The sequence below is a fragment of the Rissa tridactyla genome, chromosome 14 (assembly GCF_028500815.1).
Source record: "Rissa tridactyla isolate bRisTri1 chromosome 14, bRisTri1.patW.cur.20221130, whole genome shotgun sequence".
NCBI classification, from domain to species: domain Eukaryota; kingdom Metazoa; phylum Chordata; class Aves; order Charadriiformes; family Laridae; genus Rissa; species Rissa tridactyla.
Window position 1 is genome coordinate 12,381,837 of NC_071479.1, and position 20,062 is coordinate 12,401,898.

Consider the following 20,062-nt stretch of genomic DNA (forward strand, 5'->3'; position numbering starts at 1 on the left):
CCTGCAGGCAGTGGAAGAGCCCAGAGCCACAGCAAGGACCTGCAAGCCACCTCCGAGCCATCCCACCTGGGCACGCGCTGCTAGGTGCACAGGTCTGGGAGTGCCAGCAGGTGAGCTGACCTTACTTACATCTTGTAAACCAAAATCACTTTCTCCTTCTACAATATCTCACGTTGAGGGGTTTCGCCCTCTTCTGTTTGGTGCAGTGTTCCTTTTGCTCCTCCTGGACCTCATCCTTCCCATTAGTGGTGAGCCAAGCAGGAGTGGGTGCAGGACCTGGAGGACTGTTGCAGTTCCATCACGGCTGTGCCAGGCTGCTGGGCAACCATCCCCCCTTTCCTCTAGCCACCCCTCCTATTTTATCCTAATATTGCTTTTCCCAGGGAAAGATTTGATTATCCACCGGGATTTCTGAGTTATGCAGCTTGAGATAGTGTCAGCCTGGGGACAGCTTTCGGAGCTGATGTCCTTGCAGCTCTCACTGACTAGTGTTGTGTCCAGCTGGCCGTGTCCAACCACCTTTCTCCTGGGCTTGGGTTTGCAGGAGCTTTCACCATGATGTTAGCTAACAAGAAGCACTTCACCGCTGCCACAGTTGGGGTGCTGGTCGCACTCTCCATCATTGCCCTTGTTCTCAGCCTGGTGAAGATTGAAGATGTCACTCTGCCACCCACGGTCAAGGTGAGCCCAAAAGGAGGTACCTGAGCACCACTGCAGAGATCAGTCATCTTGGGCAGGTGCTCAGAGACAGTGGCTTCTCTTCGGGGTTAGGAGGTGAAGCGGGGTTCGGTAGGACCTGTCTTGTAGTAGCTGGGTGGGTGTTTTCTTCCCATCTCAAGGTGCAGGCAGAAGAGATACAGCCCAGCCACCTCAAAGTCAGGGAGGGAAGCCTCCTCTGAAACTAGCCACTAGCATTTGACAGGTTTTTGAGGTTACCTTGGGGCAGATGGGTAGGGCAAAGCCCTGCCCCACTCCCTCTGCCCCTCCAGGCACCGCACCGCAGAGTGATACACCTCCACATGGCCTTTGTTCCTGCCAGCTCCCACCAGCCTGTCCTGACTCGCTTACAGGACAGCACAAGCCTTGTGAGCCACAAGGGAGCCCTCCCTGTCCCTCCCCTGCAGCTTGGCATCCCACCCCAGCTGCTGGAAGAGGGTTGGCAAGGTTTTAGGGTGAGGTGGAGGGCTCTACGGGGGAGAGGCATTCGGTTAGGTGCTCCTGGACTGGGGCTGGCGTGGCCCTGCCAGTCTCTGCCCAGGCTGGGTGCAGCCATGGGGGTAGCAGAGAGCACTGGAGACGGGAGAGTTGCTGGCCCCAAGGTGGAGCCAGTGTAGACACAAAAGGTATGTAACCAAGAAAGAAAATAAAACAGCATAAGGAAACAACCAAGAAAATGTTTATGCGAGCTGGCATTGCGGCACAGACCTCTGGAGAGGGAAAGAAAAAGTCCCTCAGTTACCGGGAGAAATGCCCATGCTGAGACGACGCACTGTCGCTGCTCTGCTCTGCCATGGTGCAGATAGCTGTGCCTTAGAGAGATGGTTTTTGGGGCATCCTCTGGTCCCATGACCCTGGCAGGACCATGGTGGGGCCAGGGGCAGGCTGCTGCTCCTCCCACTAGTGTGATGTCTTGGTTTTCCCTTCCAGTACGGGATGGTGTTTGACGCAGGCTCATCCCACACCTCTCTGTTTGTCTATGAGTGGGACTCAGACAAGGAGAATGACACTGGTGTGGTCAGCCAGACCTTGTCCTGTGATGTCCAGGGTAAGTATCCCCCTGCCATGGGCTCGGTGCTGCCCTACGTGTTTGTGTGGTGAGTTGGATGACCTGGTCCTTCCTCTTGTTGGTCTGCCCACGCTGGGGAGCTCCGTCCATTGGGCTGTCACTGCTGGCACGGTGGGAGCCTCGGCTGCAGGCAGGGTGGTCCTTGACTCCCCGCTGGCTTTGCTCATGGTTGGAGGGCCCTCAGCACCATGTAGTGTCCACACGTTTGGTAGGATTTAAGCACCTTGGTGTTGCTCTGGATTTTCATTCCTCCACCCTGGACCGCCCCCAGCTGCCCAAGCGACTGTCCTGGCCGAGAAAGGTCTCACCCATAGAGCTGGGAACACTGCTGAAAGCATGGGAGACGCGGGGAAGCCACAGGAGAGGAACGTAAGCATGGGTCAGTCAGGTCTCAGGGGGACCCTGGAAAAGCATCCTTTGTTTCTAAGACATGACAGACTTGATTGCCATGTGGCCTCTTGCTCCAACGTCCCTGTCCCCAGACATTCCTGTCAGCTTGTTCCAGCCTCACTCTCTTCCAGGGCAAGGCATATCAAGCTATGCCAACAATCCCACGAAAGCCGGTGATTCCCTAAGGGAGTGCCTGGATAAAGCCCTGAAGGCTGTTCCTGCTGCAAAACAGAGGGATATCCCAGCTTATCTTGGAGCGACAGCAGGCATGAGGCTGCTGAGGTACCACTGTGGGGTGCGGAGGTGACAGAGCAGTGACCAAGCTGCAAGCAGCAGCCACTGCCAGGACACAGCGTCCTTGCACGGGGCCAGGCTGCCAGGAGCTCCCAGCTCTCTCATGCTGCCCTGAGCAAGGGACTGCGGAGCGGGGAGAAGGCAGCCCGGTGGGGACACCCAGGTGGCTGAGCTGTCTTGAGTGGTTGGCCCCGTGGCAGAGAGGCTGCTCAGAGGTGTCTGTTGGCATCCTGGGACCCCACGTCCCAGGACGGTGCTGCATGCCCAGTTCCAAGCAAGAAATGCTTCTCAGAGCTCTTTGTTTGCTCTTCATTATTTCTTAAACACAAGGGAGTTGAGATGCCACCGGGGCATGTGTCATCTGCCCAGACGGATGGGTGCTGGTGGGGGAGCGGAGCAGAGGTGGGAGGCAATGGGGTGCTGCGGGACCTGCCCTTACCTTTCTCCAGCCCACATTAGCTCCCTTCAAATATCAGCCTTCATTTCATGGTTCTCGGTTTTATGGTTGCAGATATCTAACATCATTTCTGTGCCCTGGCAATCTGAGCCTTTCCCTGGGAAGGAGCCGGGTCATAGCCTGAAGGTGACTCGCTTCAGAGAGCGAGCACATGCCAGCAGCCCCGAGATATCTTCTCCCACTCAGAGGTCTGGAACCAGGCTGGCGCCTTCCCGAAAGACCCACTCGAGCTGAGCAGCCAGCCCTGGCCTTGCTGCCGTCAGTGGGTGATGTTCAACCCTGGGGTTTGCAGCACAATGCCCTCTGGCCTCCAGCACTATGAAGGTACTTAGGTAGGGAAAGGTGGCCTGGCAAACCTTTATGTGACTGGGATCGGCCCGCACTGGAGGGAAGACATTTGTGATGCCAAGCGGGGATTTACGACCAGCTTTGACGAGTTATGTAGCAGGAGACATCATTTCTCACAAACTGCTTGTTGCCAAGAACTGGAGTATGTGGAACTGGGAAAAAAAACCAGGCTGTTTCCTTCGGTTTCCTCTGTAGTATTGATGTACCTGGGTGTGTGTCCTCACCTTTGAGTCCTTCTTAGGGAACAGAACAGCTCAGCGGCAGACCAAGTCCTGGCCGAAGTTGCTAAAACCATGCAAGAGTACCCTGTGGCTTTCAAAGGGGCACGAATCCTTACAGGAGAGGAGGAGGGGGCTTATGGCTGGATCACCATCAACTACCTGCTGGACTCCTTCACTAAGGTGGGAGAACGGTGAAACACCCACTCCTCCTTTGCTAATACAGTTTTTCTGATTTTTCTCAAGTTAACTTAGCACAGAAGGAAAGGTCTGGGCTAACAGCTTTTGGGAATGATCCAGGGCGAGCAGACAGTTATCCTCTGGCTTGCCTGCAGTGAAAGAGGAGGGAGAAATCAGGAATGGAGGTGTCCTTGTTAAGAGCTAAGGGCACATCTCCACGCCATGTGGACACGGGGTCTCTTGGGGACAGCGAGGTTGGCCGTGCGGCCCAGTGGGGACGGTGTGCTCCTGCCAGGCTTTGTCTCGCTGCCCTGAGAAGCTCCATCTCATCTCCGTGTGGCGCTGTGAGGCCCCCGTTTTGGTTTATGGTGCCAGTCTGAAGGAAGCTTGAACCAAACCTCTTTCCTGCCACCCTCTGTCCCAGCACTGCCACAGCTCCGAGCGGTGCTGGCGCCGTTGGGCTCCTGCGCAGGCTGATGGAGGATTCCTGTCCTTCCCCTTGCAGCGGCCTCTGCAGCCTGCTCATCTGGAAGGGCAGCCCCTCCAAGCTGGGTGCCCACCAGCACTTCCATCTGGGGACTGGTGACTCAGAGCCACATGAGCCCACAGCATGTTGGCACCATCAGACAGTTTTTTTCTGGCTTTTTTTCTGTTTTTTCTGGCTCTGATAAATGGCCAGGCTGGTTGGGCAGGGAAGGGCAGGAGGGGGCTCACGTATGGCAATAATTGAATGGAATACCGGTGGAATTTAGTAACAAAACCCTATCGACTTCAATGGGATGAGAATTTTGCTCAGGGCGAGTAAGCCCAGCCATGTACTACTCCTCTTCCTCTCCTGTCTCCCCTTGGCAGTACTCCCCCAAAGCACGCACCTGGGTTCGTCCAGAGGCAGCCAACATTTTTGGGGCGCTGGATCTTGGAGGAGCATCCACTCAAATCAGCTTTATGCCTGAAAGTTCAGTGGTAAACTGGAATGAAGCCTCCAAGTTCATGCTGTATGGCTATGACTACAACATCTACACGCACAGCTACCTCTGCTACGGGCAGAACGAGATGCTGAAGCGACTGGCCAAGGAATTAATTGTGGTGAGAGGGGAACTGGGGGGGTAATTGGACTCCGCTCTCATGATGCCAATCACAGACTTGTTAATACATAAAATAAGAACAGGCAGCGCTCTTCCAGAGAGGCATCAGCAGGGACTGAGAGCAGGTACAGATTCCTTGGAGCACGGGTAGGCAGATGCAGAGAGGAGTATGGGAAGCATCAGAAGGAGAAGTTTGGGAGAGATCTTCTGGCTGTACACAGCTCCTCGCACAGGGTGTAGAAAAGGCAGCACCAGGCTCTTCTCAGAAGTGCAAAGTGACAGGACAAGAGGCAACGGTCACAAGCTGGAATGTGCAATTTTCCAACCAGGTGCAAGGGAAAGGTTTTTCCCAATAAGGATGGTGAAATATCAGAATAGGATCCAAAAATGCTGTGGAGTCACCATCCTTGAAGATATTCAGAACCTGAGGGGACAAGGCTCTGAGCAACCCGATCTAGCTGGTCATGCTTTAAGGAGGGGTTTGGCAGAGGGACCCGATAGCTCCCCCCGAACCTCAACTACTCTCTGACTGTATGGACCTGAGAAAAGTGAACAACAGACCTTTCTCAGGCCATTTTTTGGAAGGTCAGAGTGGAAGAGGGTCTTCGTGGAGCTGCCCCTTGCCAGGGGAAGCAGCCTTGGTGAGCCAGAAGGGTTTGCTCATGCTGCACAGCCAGGAAGGTCCCAGGTGGTGTCCCCGGCTGGGGCTGGAGCTGGAGACAGAGCTAGAGCTGGGGTGGAGAGGGCTTTCCATGCCCCAGATCATGATCCTGCTGGCCAGGGGAGAGACATGCTGGGTCCCTGAAATTGGTCTGCCTCCATGGGAGAGGGAATGAGACAAAGCAGAGCGAGAGTTGTTGAGCTCAGGCTGGGACTGCAGATGGCCCACAAGACCAGGATTAAACAGCAGGAGGGTCTTTCCCTGCTGAGGAGGTGGGAGATGCCTGTGCCCGTGGCTTTGGGGGAGCGCTGGGTGAACCCTGCTGCCCGGCAATCCCACCAAGAGGGCTTGGAGGAGGCTGCAGCCTGCGATTTTGCTATTCCCAGGAGTCGTCCCCCAGCACGCGAGTCGATCACCCTTGCTACCCAAAAGACTACAATGAAACCGTCTCGCTGTCTTCCTTCCGCACCAGCCCCTGCACCAACCGGAGCGACGCACGCCTGACCCTCAGTGACAGGAACGTGACCCTGGAGGGCAGGGGCAATGCCAGCGGGTGCCTGGCTGCCATCAAGAAGCTGTTCAACTTCTCGGCGTGTGGCCAGAGCCAGGACTGCACCTTCGACGGCGTCTACCAGCCCCCAGTCAGCGGGCACTTCATTGTAAGGCAAATCCCGTCCTCCCACCTCCTGGGCACAGCGTGTCCCCCGGTGCTGTGGTGTCCCCGTGTGTCCCATGGCACTGTCACCTCCCTGCAGCAGAACGGGGGCAAGAAGCTCCCAAACTACCACCGCCCCGGGGCACACCAGGGATTGCTGCCATCTGATTTTCCTGCCAGCTCTCCAAATGTTAATAAAACAGGTGCTTAGTCAAAAACCAAGTTTTCAGCAAAAAAATACCAGCTTAGCCAGCAGACTTCAGACAAGGCTCCGCCTGCACGTGATGAGCAGGCACCTACAGCCCCAGCACGTCATCTCTGCTGGGACAGGGACTATGATGCCCTGGGACTATACAAGGGTGGGACAAACCCAGTGAGGGACAAACCCTACCTCCTGCTTCAAGGGAGGCGGGGGCAGCTGTGTGGCGGGGAGTGGGAGGGGTCCCCACTGCAACTCAACAACATTCTGCCTCTTGCCTTTCAGGCCTTCTCTGCCTTTTACTATAACTTCAAGTTCCTCAACCTGACGGAGGGGCAGTCGCTGGCCGCTGTCAGGGAGACCGTTGAGCATTTCTGCACGAGAAGCTGGGAAGACGTACGTTCCCCAGGATGGGAGGCTGTGGGGAAGCTGCACAAGCAAAGGCGTCCTGGGGTGGGGGAAGAGGAGTGGGAGCCAGCACCATCCTGCACCCACGCTTGGGGGCCCTCCTGGGGGCCCTCCTTGCTCATGCAACATTGGGGAAGGGGCAGCCAGGGCAGGTGAAGGCAGCAAAATCTCCTCTCCAGCACAGGAGCTGGGCATGCAGGGGCATCTGTAGCACTGGAGGAGGGTGAGAGGGGAGCCAGCTGCTGGCACCATTCTGGAGACAAGTCAAATGGGGATGGGTAAAGCCAAGAGGCGTGCTAGGAGCACCATGGGGCAGAGAGCAGGAGCCCCTTGCATGAGGAGGCTGAGATGGGAGAACCTGGGCCAGGAGGATCTCCAATACGTCTCTCTGTTTCCATGTGGAGCATAAATCCTCCTCAAAGGAGTTGCACTGTGTGGACAGGTCCAAAATACCTGCCTGGTCCAGAAGTCTTTTTCTGGATGCCAGTGACTGCGGAGCCATTGCCCCTTGTGCAGCAGTCGTCAGGGCATTGTCCCTGCATGGAAATTGCCTGCAAATAACTTCCCTTCCCAAACATGTCCCCACCCCAGCTCTCTTCTAGCTACCCTGAAGAGAACCCTGAGCGACTGCCTAAATACTGCGCCAACGCCAATTACATCCTCACACTCCTCCTCGATGCCTACAAGTTCAACGAGACCAGCTGGAACAACATCTTCTTCCAGATGAAGGTAGGCAGCAAACCCAGCCTGTGGGCAGGAGTAGAGGCAGCACCGGGGAAAAGAGCCAGCTTCCCACGCTGGGGTGCTGAGAGCCATGGTCGGAAAGCCCTGCCTGCCCCACATCCCAGCGTGGCACTGGGCGGGCCGTGCAGGAGTAGGTGGCCCTGCATCGTCAGTGTGGCTTTCCTGCAGGGCTAACTCACCGTCCCCTCTCTCCTCGGGCAGGCGGGGAGCGCCAGCATCGGCTGGACGCTGGGGTACATGCTGAACCTCACCAACATGATCCCGGCAGAGGCTCTGGCGCGGGTGAAGGGGCACGTTCCTTCCTTGTGGGCTGCAGCCGTCACCTTCATCATCCTCACCCTTGCCTTGGGACTGGTTGCCCTGCTCCTGGTCCTGTGGGTGTAAGAACCCGGCTGTGTTTGGGAGCGTGGCAGGAGCACGTCAGGGCTGGAGGGCTGTCTGCACCGCGGTGCCCTGCGCTTCCCCCAGCAGGGCTGGCAGCCTGAGGCTCATTCAACGACGCTGAGCACCTTAACCTCTACAGCACTGAAGAATCAATGTCTGGCCTCCCACGGGACTGCCCCCAACATGCGGATAGGCACCACATGAGGTTTCCAGAGGAGCTCCACACCAGCTGGGATCAGCTATACACCACAGGAACCCCACCCGTGCCTATCTGCCTCCTTACACCTCTGTGTCTCTTACAGACCTGGTCTCCATCCCACCAGCTGGCACGTGGGGCCGTGGAGAGCCAGCCCGGCTGTGGAAGAACTCCATGAGTGCCAGACTGTTAGTGCATGGCTGCAGGCACTTGGTGACAGTGTGCTTCATAGGATGCTGGATCTGACCACGGTTGCCAACAGACAGGCAGGTCCCTGATGGGTCTGCCAGCGTGAGGGCATGGAAGGCTCTGCAGCACCCCGGCTGTCTCTCCTGAGGGTGTATTGTTTGGGTTTATCTGATGGTCTCAAAGACAGAAGGCAAATTGAACATCCAAAGTCAGAAACGTGGTCCATGCTTCCATAAAGGCTCCGTCTCATCTCACCTCATCTCATCTCATCTCATCTCTCATCTCATCTCTCATCTCATCTCATCTCATCTCATCTCATCTCATCTCATCTCATCTCATCTCATCCCACCTTCCTTTTCTTCTGGGATAAAGGCATTGATGTTCCTGAGTGTCTTCCTGGCGACCAGGCTGTCCCACCAGCAGAAGGCCTGGACACTGTGAGCGTCAGGCTGAGACTCCAGCAGGCTGCGAGTCCTGCCCTGACCCTGCACACGTGGCTGAGCTGGGGCCTGCCCACAACTGAGCCTTAGCCTTTGCCTTTGGTTCTGCTCATTCATTATCTGTGGATGATTCATCTTGTTATTTGCCTCCCAGCAGAAAGGCGCTGACCTTCGGTGTCTCTCAGAAATGTCTCTCATCTCTCAGAAATGCAGGTGTCTCACAGCTCTCGTCACCCAAATAAACATTGTAAAAGGCAGCGAAAGGGGAAATGCCTGTTACTTTGCTCCTGAACATTTATGGTTTTACTGTTTCTGTCTCCCAGGTAAGGCGATGACGATGGGGACTCAGGGGAGAGTCAGCATTGCTCGGTGCTATGGGACATGCCCCTGGACACCCCGCAGCATCTGCCAGACCTCGGAGGAGAGCCAGCGGGGCACAAGCACTGGCTTTTAACTTCTGAGAGCCAGGGTGTCTCACCTCACCCATCCACTGGCTGCCGGTGGGACTCCCTAAAAATGTACGGGGGGGCCGGGAGCTGCCCCTGCTATGTCTCAGCAGCATTCCCAAATCACCTTCTGTGCTGGAAAGGGTGGGTGAGAGGTCTGCCTGGCACAGACACGGGGTGCAGCCTGACCGGAGAGGAACCTCGTGCAGTAGAGCAGGGGGCTGCTGCATCCCCCACCTCACAGGGCTTCCCAGTGCTGGGCAGAACTCGAGTCCCATCTGCTGGGCCAGTTTCCCCACACAGCCCCATTGCCACTGCGCCTCTGGCTGCACAGAGTAGGATAGGGTAGGATAGGATAGGGTAGGATAGGATAGGGTAGGGTAGGATAGGATAGGATAGGGTAGGGTAGGATAGGATAGGATAGGATAGGATAGGGTAGGGTAGGATAGGATAGGATAGGGTAGGATAGGATAGGATAGGGTAGGGTAGGATAGGGTAGGGTAGGATAGGGTAGGATAGGGTAGGATAGGATAGGATAGGATAGGATAGGATAGGATAGGGTAGGGTAGGATAGGATAGGATAGGGTAGGGTAGGATAGGGTAGGGTAGGGTAGGATAGGATAGGATAGGATAGGGTAGGGTAGGATAGGGTAGGATAGGATAGGATAGGATAGGATAGGATAGGATAGGGTAGGGTAGGGTAGGATAGGATAGGATAGGATAGGATAGGATAGGATAGGGTAGGATAGGATAGGGTAGGGTAGGATAGGATAGGATAGGGTAGGGTAGGGTAGGGTAGGATAGGGTAGGGTAGGACAGGATAGGGTAGGGTAGGATAGGATAGGATAGGGTAGGATAGGATAGGATAGGATAGGGTAGGATAGGGTAGGATAGGATAGGATAGGGTAGGATAGGATAGGATAGGATAGGGTAGGGTAGGGTAGGGTAGGGTAGGATAGGGTAGGGTAGGACAGGATAGGGTAGGGTAGGATAGGATAGGATAGGATAGGATAGGATAGGGTAGGGTAGGGTAGGGTAGGGTAGGGTAGGACAGGATAGGGTAGGGTAGGATAGGGTAGGATAGGATAGGATAGGGTAGGGTAGGGTAGGGTAGGGTAGGGTAGGATAGGATAGGATAGGGTAGGATAGGATAGGATAGGATAGGATAGGGTAGGATAGGATATGGTAGGGTAGGGTAGGGTAGGATAGGATAGGATAGGATAGGGTAGGATAGGGTAGGGTAGGGTAGGGTAGGATAGGATAGGATAGGATAGGATAGGATAGGATAGGGTAGGGAAGGGTAGGATAGGGTAGGGTAGGATAGGGTAGGATAGTATAGGATAGGATAGGGTAGGGTAGGGTAGGGTAGGGTAGGGTAGGATAGGATAGGATAGGATAGGGTAGGGTAGGGTAGGATAGGGTAGGATAGGATAGGATAGGATAGGATAGGATAGGGTAGGATAGGATAGGATAGGATAGGGTAGGGTAGGGTAGGATAGGATAGGATAGGATAGGATAGGATAGGATAGGGTAGGGTAGGATAGCGTAGGATAGGATAGGATAGGATAGGATAGGATAGGGTAGGATAGGGTAGGGTAGGGTAGGATAGGATAGGATAGGATAGGGTAGGGTAGGATAGGGTAGGATAGGATAGGATAGGGTAGGATAGGATGGGATAGGATAGGATAGGGTAGGATAGGATGGGATAGGGTAGGATAGGATGGGATAGGATAGGATAGGGTAGGGTAGGATAGCGTAGGATAGGATAGGATAGGATAGGATAGGATAGGATAGGATAGGGTAGGGTAGGATAGGATAGGGTAGGGTAGGATAGGGTAGGGTAGGATAGGATGGGATGGGATAGGATAGGGTACGGTAGGGTAGGGTAGGATAGGATGGGATAGAAGAATAGAATATTATATTTTCAGTTGGACCTACAGTGATTATCTAGTCCAAGTGCCTGATCACTTCAGCGCTGATCAAAATTTAAAGCATGTTGTTAAGGGCATTGTCCAAACCCCTCTTAAACCCTTACAGGCCTGGGGCATCAACCACTTCTCTAGAAAGCTGGTGCCACTGTTTGACCACCCTCTTGGTGGCCACAGGCAATGCAGGCTCTTGTCCCGGGATGGGGCAGGACACATCTGCCCTACATGGGGTATCTGCTGCAGGCTGTAACCGGCCCCATGATGATCCCATTACTGCCAGACACCCCTTTTCTCTTCCCTCACCCACTGGTCCCATCATTTCCGAACACCACACATCACTATGGTCCCCACGCCCCCAGTGCTGAGCCTCTGCCCCACATGGGCCATCCCCTCCCTCCTAGAGCATCTCCAGCCAGCAGTGAGAGGAAAGGAAAACCAGAGCGCACAGCTACAGGCAGGATTTTTTAAAGCCTGTGGCAGATCCAGCTCACCAGGCCAGGACACAGGCGCCCCCCACTACAAGTTCATAGCTCCTGGGCATGTGGGGGTGATTCCCCAGTCTGCAGCTCCTCGCACAGCACGGCAGAAGGACGAAGTGGCTTCGGCAGCCTCCAGAGCCAGCTCTGCTAGAGACTCTCATAACCAAAGGAATTTTTCTGGCAGCACATGGCTGTGAGCAGGCAGAAGATGAGGATGAGCATGATGGCCAGTAAAACCGTGGCTGCTATCCAGTTGGTTCTCTGGAGCCCTATGACTCTTGGGGGAGTCTCCAAGGGAATCATGTTGGTGAGATTGAGCATGTAGCCCAGAGTCCAGCCCACGTCTACGTTAGAGACCTGTGCAGGCAGAGGAGGAAGAGGGATGAAAAAGGCTGTGAAGTACCCTGCAAGCCGGAGAGCTAGAGAAGACCTTTGCTGTTGTACCCCCAGGTCCTGCTCTGCAGCCACCATATCTGTGCGCACCTTGGGCTGCAGATACCCCGCTAGTGAGACAAGCTGGGGGAGGGCATAAATGCCCAGGCCAGATGTCCCAGCAGGCGCCTGCGAGCAGAACTGAGAAGCTGCCCTGGGCATGGCAGTGACCGCGTCGCCCCCTTGTCCCCTGCTCCCCACCCAGGGGCAGGGGCAAGCTCAGCGTGAGCGATTTCACGGCACAAAGCGTGGATGACGGGGGCTGCCGGGCACTTTCCTACCTGCCGGACGAAGTGGATGTTAAGCCACGTCGTGTGGTTGAACTTGTAGCCTTGCAGGAGAAGGGTGAGGGTGTAGGAGCTGGCTGCGCAGGCGTCACGGAGCTGGGTCCGGTTCATGGTGGGGAACTCCTTCTGCACCTGCGGAGGTGGAAGAAGGATGGGGGGCTGCCAGCAGGGACCAGCGCTGGGTGCACCCACACTGCGGGGCAGAGCCGCACGGTGCAGCTGGGAGCAAAGACCGGGAGTGCCTGGGCTCCGGGAGGACGCGGGAGGCTGCAGGCTGCTCTCCCATCTCTCTCCCAGTCCAGAGACCTTTGTGCTCCTCCCAGCTCCCTCCAGCCGCCATCTGCGCAGCAGGGGATGGGCTGCGGATGAGCCCTCGGGCTGCCCAGTGCCCAGGAGAAACGTGGGCAGGGGCTGGCACCTCCTAGGCAGGATCTCACCTTCTCCCAGCTGCTGTTGCAGAACTGCTCGACGGTGGCATCGACTGAGCTCAGGGACTGCCCTCCGGTCAGGTTCAGAAAGTGAAGGTTGTGATAAAGCCCCGAAAAGGCCTGTGGGTGTAAGACCAAAGGCGGCAGGTCACTGAAGCACCCAGGCTACTGCCACCCCCACCGCTCCCTCCGGGTGCTCGGCACGGGTCCCTATGGCCAGCTCTCAGCACCTCAGGGTGACACCTGCCAACCCACTGCGGGGGAGCCCGGGGACTGCCCCCCACACCGAGAGAGACTGGTGCTGTGACGAGAGAGGTCTGGGTGTGCCCGGCAGGCTGGTGAGCACCCTGCATGTCCCCGTGCATCGGCACATCCCAGCTTTCGGGGCTGGCACTATTCAGACTTTTCTCCTACGGCAGCTCTCCTGGGGTCGTGGCCAGCCTCTGGTGCCCCACAATCCCACACCCCACCACAGCCGCGGGGACGGAGGCTCCTTACGAAGAACTGTCCCCGCACGGGCGGCTGATAAACCCCGTTGAACCCGCACGTCCTGTTGGCCCCACAGCTGAAGTTGAAGAGTTTCTGGATGGCGGTCCTGCACTCCGCGGGGTTCCCTGTCCCCGTCACCGTGAGGACCTGTGCAGGGCCGGGTGTGCTTGGTGCACGGACACAGGGAGTGCTGTAGAGGTCTGCCGTGGTGACGTTCTCCCGGTACCCCTTGGGGTAGCAGGGGTGGGATATCTGCGGGGTAGACGGGCTGCCCTGGAGAGAGAGGGAGCCGTTAGCACCGCCCCGGCACCGAGGATGAGGATGGAAAGGAGAGAAACAGCCCACAGACGGCGTCTGTTCCCAACCCAGATGCAGGGCACTAGCGTGCTGGCCCCACCACCCACGGGGTTTTATCCACGGGGTGCAGGCACAGAATTGAGGTGACAAGCATGGCACAACCATGCTGTGGTCAGGGCCCAGCTACAGCGGTGGTGGCATGGCCAAGGCCTTGTGATGCTGAGCCATTAGTGGGGCTTGGCGTAGGATGCCAGCGAGAGCCTCCCCCACAGCCCATCCTGCGCTTAGACGTTCCCGAAAAGCAGGATCTAAACCCTCAGAGGTTTGGAGGAGAAGCAGGATCCATCCTTTGCGTGACTAACCTGCCCGCGGCTTTTGCTGGTCCTGCCGCCGGCCCCACCACTGAGCCGTGCTGGGGTGGCAACGCCACTGCCAGCCTGTGCCTCCCCGCGGGGATGGCGACCTGCTCCCGAGGGCATGGCGTGCGCTCTGCCTGCACAGAGAGCTTGGTGCTCTGGCCACTCGCTCTGTCCCCTCTGCGTCGCGCAGGCCCCAGCCCAGAAATGACCACAGACGCGTCCCGCCTGCACGGTCCCCCAGCACCTCCGTCGCCCACAGCGCTGGGCGGTGCGCTCTGTCCGAGGGGAGACCGCAGGACGCTGTGGGGGGGACTGCTGTGCAGGAGAGGGTGTTGGGAATCCTCCCTCCGGGCAGAAATTGAGGAAGGGCAAGTGAATGGGGACAGGGAAGAACCTAAGGATACAGCCGGGCTTGGAAAAGGATGAAAAATGCCATGAGACGTCCACGTCTGGGGAGAAGGGAGCCCTGGCAGGGAACCACCACCACCTTCCACTCAAATGAGAGAATTTTCTGCTTCAGTAGATAAAATCTACGCCTCTCCCAGGCTTTTAAATTCGTGAAAACTCCCAGTCCCCTGACGCTACTTCCGCAGGCACACCCAGTCTTTCTGGAAGGTATTTTTGATGGCAATGGGAAACGGTTGAGCGGGTCCGGGTGACAAGTGGCTGCGGTACCTGGTGGAGAGCTGCCAGCAGCCTCTTCAGGGCCTGCGTCTGCCCGTAGCAGAGGTAGCTGTGGGTGTAGAGCGAGTAGTTGGTGCCGTACAGCCGGAAGAGGACGGAGGTGTTCTTGTCCTCAATGGTGACTCCAGGCTGGAAGGTTATTTGTGTCGAGGCACCTCCAAGGTCCAGAGCTCCCAGAACCTCCGTGGTCTGTGGATGTTCCCATTCCTCTGCAAAGGAAAACTGGCCCCATGTCGTGGCAAGTGTTAGCCTGAACTGGGGGCAGTCACAGTCCCTGTCCCTTCCCGTAAGGTTTTGTGGGCTCAGAAGCCCCTCAGGGACCTTCCACACCCCGTTTCCCTGTTTAACCCCTTCCTGCCTGCGTCCTCACTGACCCACATAGACCCCCACGGAGCCCCCCGGCTCCTGCGTATCATCTGGGATGCAGAGACTTTCAGGAGGGAAAGAGTAACACGTTCACCTGGGGGCTGATATTGCTGCATCTGTGATAGCAAAAGGGACCCGTGGGTGAGTGGAGAGCACGGGGCCAGGCGGGGCTGGACACAAAGACCCTTCATTCTGTTAATCCCCTCAGCGGAGTTGAGTCTGCAGTTCACAGCCACAGGCTACATTTATTTGGGTGACCAGTGCCCTAAACCTACATTTTCCTCTCCTCTGGGACTCAAGAAACCTGGGGGGAGCTCAGACAGGGATAATTGAGCTGCTCGCCCCTCCTCTGCCCCCCCCCGCCCCCAGCCCGCACCTTGACCAGCGTCTCCAGCAGGTAGTTGACGGTGATCCAGCCCAAGGAGCCCTCCTCGTTCCCCGTGAGGATCCGGGCTCCGCGGAAGTCCACGGGGTACTCGCCAATGGCCTTGGCGACCTCGGCAAAGACCTGCTCGGCCTTGGTGCTGTTCTGCTCCCTGCCGGGGAAGGAGATAAAGGGTGGGCGCTGGGGCAGGCAATGGCTGAGGTCGAGGAGAGCTCGGAGCCCTCTCCCCCGCAGCTGCTGCCTTGGGAGTCTCCCTGGCGGTGCTGCCCGCGGGCTCTGCCTGAGCACACGGGAAGGGCGATGCCGGTCGGGCAGAGGAGGTTCGGCCGCCTCAGGCTGCTGCCGGGCTGGGGCTGGAGGGGGCTGGGGGGTTCCCCGTGGGCACGGCCAGCTCCGGGACACCCCGCGGGACTGCACACATGGGTGCTCTGCCCATCACCAGGGCCTGCCTGGAGAGCAGCCCCTGTGTCCCCAGCCCCCGTGTCCCCAGCCCCGACACTGCCAGTCCCCCATTCCTCCAGCCCCCCATGCCCCCAGCACCCCACACTCCCAACCCCCCCTTACTCTCAGCACCCCGTGCCCCCAGCCCCCCGTAACCCCAGCCCCCGTGTCCCCAGCCCCTCTGCCCCCAGCACCCCACACTCCCAGCCCCCCGTAACCCCAGCCCCCGTGTCCCCAGCCCCTCTGCCCCCAGCACCCCACACTCCCAGCCCCCCATAACCCCAGCCCCCCGTGCCCCCAAACCCTGTGCCCCAGTCCCCTGTGCCCCCAGCCCCCCATGCCCTCAGCCCCCCATGCCCCCAGCCCCCCACACTCCCAGCCCCCCGTGCACCCAGCTCCTGTGCCCCCAGCCCCCAACATTCCCAGCCCCCCACACTCCAGCCCCCCACACTCCCAGCCCCCCATGCCCAGAGCCCCCCCATGCCCTCAGCCCCCCTGCCCCCAGGCCCCGGCCCAGCCCCCTGCACCAGCTGCGATGCAGAAACGCCTGGTGGGGAAGGGGCCGCAGGTGGTCGCTCCGGGCAGTGCCGGTACCTCAGCAGCCGCATGCCCGCTGTGGCCCCCAGGTAGGTGGGGGTCTCCCGCTGCTGCTCTGCCGGCACGATCTGCATGGCCGTCTCCAGGCAGGGCTTCAGGCTGGCTCCAGCCTCGGCGGGGTTGTCTGCGTAGCTGGAGATGCCGGGTCCTGCAAGGGAGCACCCCGTGATGGAGCCAGCTCAGGGCCACCCAGGATGGGCAGGACACCAGGGGACGTGTCCATCTGTTCCCCAGGCACGGGGAGCTCTCTGAACCTCCTTGGCAATACCTAGATGTCCCAGTCACGGCCCAAAACTCTGCTGTGTTTGGTGGCGTACAGATACCAAAATGGAAACTGCTGACCCAAAGAGCAGTTGGGAACCGCATCCAAAAACCAGCAGAAACACCGTAATGTCTGGGGACTTCTGCAGAGCTTTCAGGAACATTGTGAAATAATGTTATGAAAGAAGCTCTGAAGAGATGTTGCAGGAAGAAGAGCCAAGGAAGCGGTTGCACGGGAGAAGGGGCAAACTCTGCACATCCAGCATCCCAAGCTGCGAGTTGATGCGAAACGACCGGCTACAAGACTGGACTGGCTCCAGGAACCGTGCTAACTGGGGGCCAAACTCCTTACCCACCTCTGGATCCCCCAGGTACTGTAGGGCTCCCTGCGGTGCAAACTATTCTCCCTAACACTTCACTTCGATTCTTCCACCAGGCCATCTCCCTTTGGCCCAGCGCAGGCTGGAAGACTCAGATCGCCGACAATGCCGTGAGAGTCTGGGACAGAGATCCAGGAGGCTGGGAGAGAGGGATGGACACGTCCCGGCAGACTCACCGGACACGGTGCAGGCTGCCACCTGGGAGATGATGCCGGTGCCGTTCTCCTTGTCCGCGGGCCACCGGTAGATGTAGAGAGCTGTGTGCGTGGAGCCGGCATCAAACACCAGACCATACTGGGGGAGGCAGAGGGGACACGGGGTCACAGCACACTCGGGACTGCACCAGGTGCCACGGGAGGGTGTCTGAGAGCTTCTGCTCTCGCTTCCCTTGCGTGAACACGAGCAGCACAGGTTTGCATATCCACCCTCCCTTTAGCAGCCCCACTCCACCTCTCACCCCCCGATTGAGCCGATCAGAGGAGTTACAGCTCCGAAAGGGATGTCGTGCAGGTCAGCAGGGTGGTTTGCAGGGCAGGGAGGCACCCAGCCATGTCCCAAAGGGCTCAGGCTGCCAAAGCTGCTCTCAGACCTTTGAGAGTGGCAAACCTCACAAACCCCGACTGCTTTTTAACAGTCAGCCAGCAGAAAGCAACAGGAAAGAGAGAGATGGAAACCCAGGAGACCTGGATGTCTGAAAAGAGAGAGGAGAAAGTGCCTGGGGTGGCAGACGGGGCAGTCCCAGGAGGGGAGGAGGGCTGCTTCCCTCTCCCATCCTTAGCAAGGAGCCAGGACCGTGGTTTGGGGGGGGGTGGCTGATCTGCCCAGTGCCACCTCAGTTAGGTGAAGCCCTGAAAAGCCAGGCTGGTTATGGAAAGATGTGCAAGTGGAGAGGAAGGCAGGGCAGACGGAAGGATGAGAGGTGGAAAGGTGGTCGTTCCTGGGCTCCCCCAGGTCCCACTGGACACCTACTTTGTTCCTTGTAGGAAGGGCAGCATCCTTCGCAGGGGTCAGGACCAGGAGGAAGACGGCCACCCCCAGCACTCCCAGCACGGCCGTCGAGCTCCATCCCAGCGCCCTGAGCAGGCTCGCCTGCATCCCCGCGCAGGGCTGTGGGGAGGAATGGTCTTTGCAAGGGCAGCCCCAGCCTGCCTGCCTCTGCCCCGGCTCTCCAGCTCCTCCTGGGGTCCCAGCAGCCTGGGAACCCACAGCCCCTAAATGACCCCCCCCAGGGACACGGAGCAGCCGGGTGTGGGGGCCATGAACCTGCCCCGGGGCGGGCAGCAGAGCAAAGCGCAGGGACGAGCGGGGCTGACCCGCGGGCTGAACGGGCCCCAGCCGGCCCCCGCCGTACTTGTGCCGGGAGCCGCGCTCCTTCCTCGGGCGAGGCTGCACCGAGCCGGGCAGAAGCCCTTGCCTATGCCCCAGGCACGGCCTGAGGGCAGCCCTGCCGGCGCTGCCTGCACAGCCCTGCCTGCACAGCCCTGCCGGCCCTGCCTGCCCTGCCTGCACAGCCCTGCCTGCCCTGCCTGCCTGCCCTGCCTGCCCTGCCTGGCCCTGCCTGCCCTGCCCGGCCCGGCCCGGCCCGGCCGAGCCCCCGGAGCGCTGCAAAGCGAAAGCGATGGCGGTTGCGGGACTCGGATGTCCGGGTTGGAGCCGGCCGGCCCGGGGCGGGAGCTCGGCGCTGCCGGCGGGGGGAGCGGGGACGCCCGGCGGCAGCCCTGCCTGCAGCCCTGCCTGCACCGCCCCGGAGCGACGGGACCCTGGCCACGGGGACAGGTCACTGACCATGGGGACAGACGGGTCCCTGGCCTTAGGGACAGATGAGAACCTGTCTGTGGGGACGGGTCCCTGATTGTGGGGACGGGACCCTGGCCATGGAGACAGATGGGTCCCTGGCCATGGGCATAGGTCCCTGACTGTGGGGACAAATGGATCTCTGGCTGTGGGGATGGGTCCCTGGCCATGGGGACAGATGGATCCTTGGCTGTGGGTACAAATGGATCTCTGTCTGTGGGGATGGGTCCCTGGCCATGGGGACAGGTCTCTGGCTGTGGGGACAAATGTGTCCCTGACCATGGGGACAGGTCCCTGGCTGTGGGGTCAAATGGATCTCTGGCTGTGGGAATAAATGGGTCCCTGGCCACGGGGATGGGTCCCTGGCTGTGGGAACAAATGGATCCTTGGCTGTGGGGACAAATGGATCTCTGGCTGTGGGGATGGGTCCCTGGCCACGGGGACAGATGGGTCCCTGGCTGTGGGGACAGGTCTCTGTCTGTGGGGATGGGTCCCTGGCTGTGGGGACAAATGGATCTCTGGCTGTGGGGATGGGTCCCTGGCCATGGGGACAGGTGGGTCCTTGGCCATGGGGACAGGTCTCTGGCTGTGGGGACAAATGTGTCCCTGACCATGGGGACAGGTCCCTGGCTGTGGGGTCAAATGGATCTCTGGCTGTGGGAATAAATGGGTCCCTGGCCACGGGGATGGGTCCCTGGCTGTGGGGACAAATGGGTCCCTGGCTGTGGGGACAAATGGATCCTTGGCTGTGGGGACAAATGGATCTCTGGCTGTGGGGATGGGTCCCTGGCCATGGGGACAGATGGGTCCCTGGCTGTGGGGACAGGTCTCTGGCTGTGGGGATGGGTCCCTGGCTGTGGGGACAAATGGATCTCTGGCTGTGGGGATGGGTCCCTGGCCATGGGGGTAGGTCTCCACGAAACAGGTTCCTCCTATTGCTGTCCCGAGCCCCTCTGCCAGCCTGTCTCTGCCTGCAGTGGGGCAGTGTGGGGTACGGCAGACCCAGGTGACAGCAGGGGTGCGGGGTGGCAGCCTTGGCCTGTGCTTTGCCCCGCAGAGTGTTCATGCAGCAGGGCTGGGGCAGAGATGTCAGCCACTGCCTTGGTCCCGGGGCCAGCCCGCTCGCAGGCTCCCCAAGGGGCAGAAGGACAGGCTGGACTTGTCACCAGCTTCGTGGGGAGCTGCCCCCCTGCTGAGCCCCCGCCGGGCAGCGCGGGCCCCCCCACCACCCCTGTGGGTGGAGGTCTCCCCGGCAGCCCCACTCCTCCGGCAGTGAAGTGGTTAATGCCAGACGCTGTTTCCACCCCGGCTTTCCTGGACGAGCCAAGCGCTCTCCTGGGCAGGTTGTTGGTCCGGGGCCAAGGGGACGGCCATA

General features: G+C 58.9%; 2 protein-coding genes across 2 annotated transcripts; one reads left to right on the plus strand and one right to left on the minus strand.

Moving 5' to 3' along the window:
* The first annotated feature begins 558 nt into the window (after positions 1 to 558).
* LOC128917503 (ectonucleoside triphosphate diphosphohydrolase 8-like) lies at positions 559 to 7,809 on the plus strand. The gene is made up of 9 exons (XM_054220697.1): positions 559 to 681; positions 1,648 to 1,765; positions 2,308 to 2,458; positions 3,517 to 3,676; positions 4,526 to 4,759; positions 5,806 to 6,078; positions 6,559 to 6,669; positions 7,273 to 7,410; positions 7,627 to 7,809. The coding sequence occupies exons 1-9, from the start codon at positions 559 to 561 to the stop codon at positions 7,807 to 7,809; spliced, it is 1,491 nt and encodes a 496-aa protein (XP_054076672.1).
* Positions 7,810 to 11,469: 3,660 nt separating this feature from the next.
* LOC128917477 (ectonucleoside triphosphate diphosphohydrolase 8-like) lies at positions 11,470 to 18,480 on the minus strand. Its single transcript, XM_054220640.1, has 10 exons — positions 18,245 to 18,480; positions 17,863 to 18,000; positions 17,070 to 17,187; positions 16,250 to 16,400; positions 15,206 to 15,365; positions 14,455 to 14,685; positions 13,133 to 13,396; positions 12,644 to 12,754; positions 12,201 to 12,338; positions 11,470 to 11,844 (listed from the first exon to the last, which is right to left on the minus strand). Exons 2-10 carry the CDS (start codon positions 17,986 to 17,988, stop codon positions 11,635 to 11,637), a joined length of 1,509 nt encoding a protein of 502 aa, XP_054076615.1. The 5' UTR covers positions 17,989 to 18,000; positions 18,245 to 18,480; the 3' UTR covers positions 11,470 to 11,634.
* Positions 18,481 to 20,062: the final 1,582 nt, after the last annotated feature.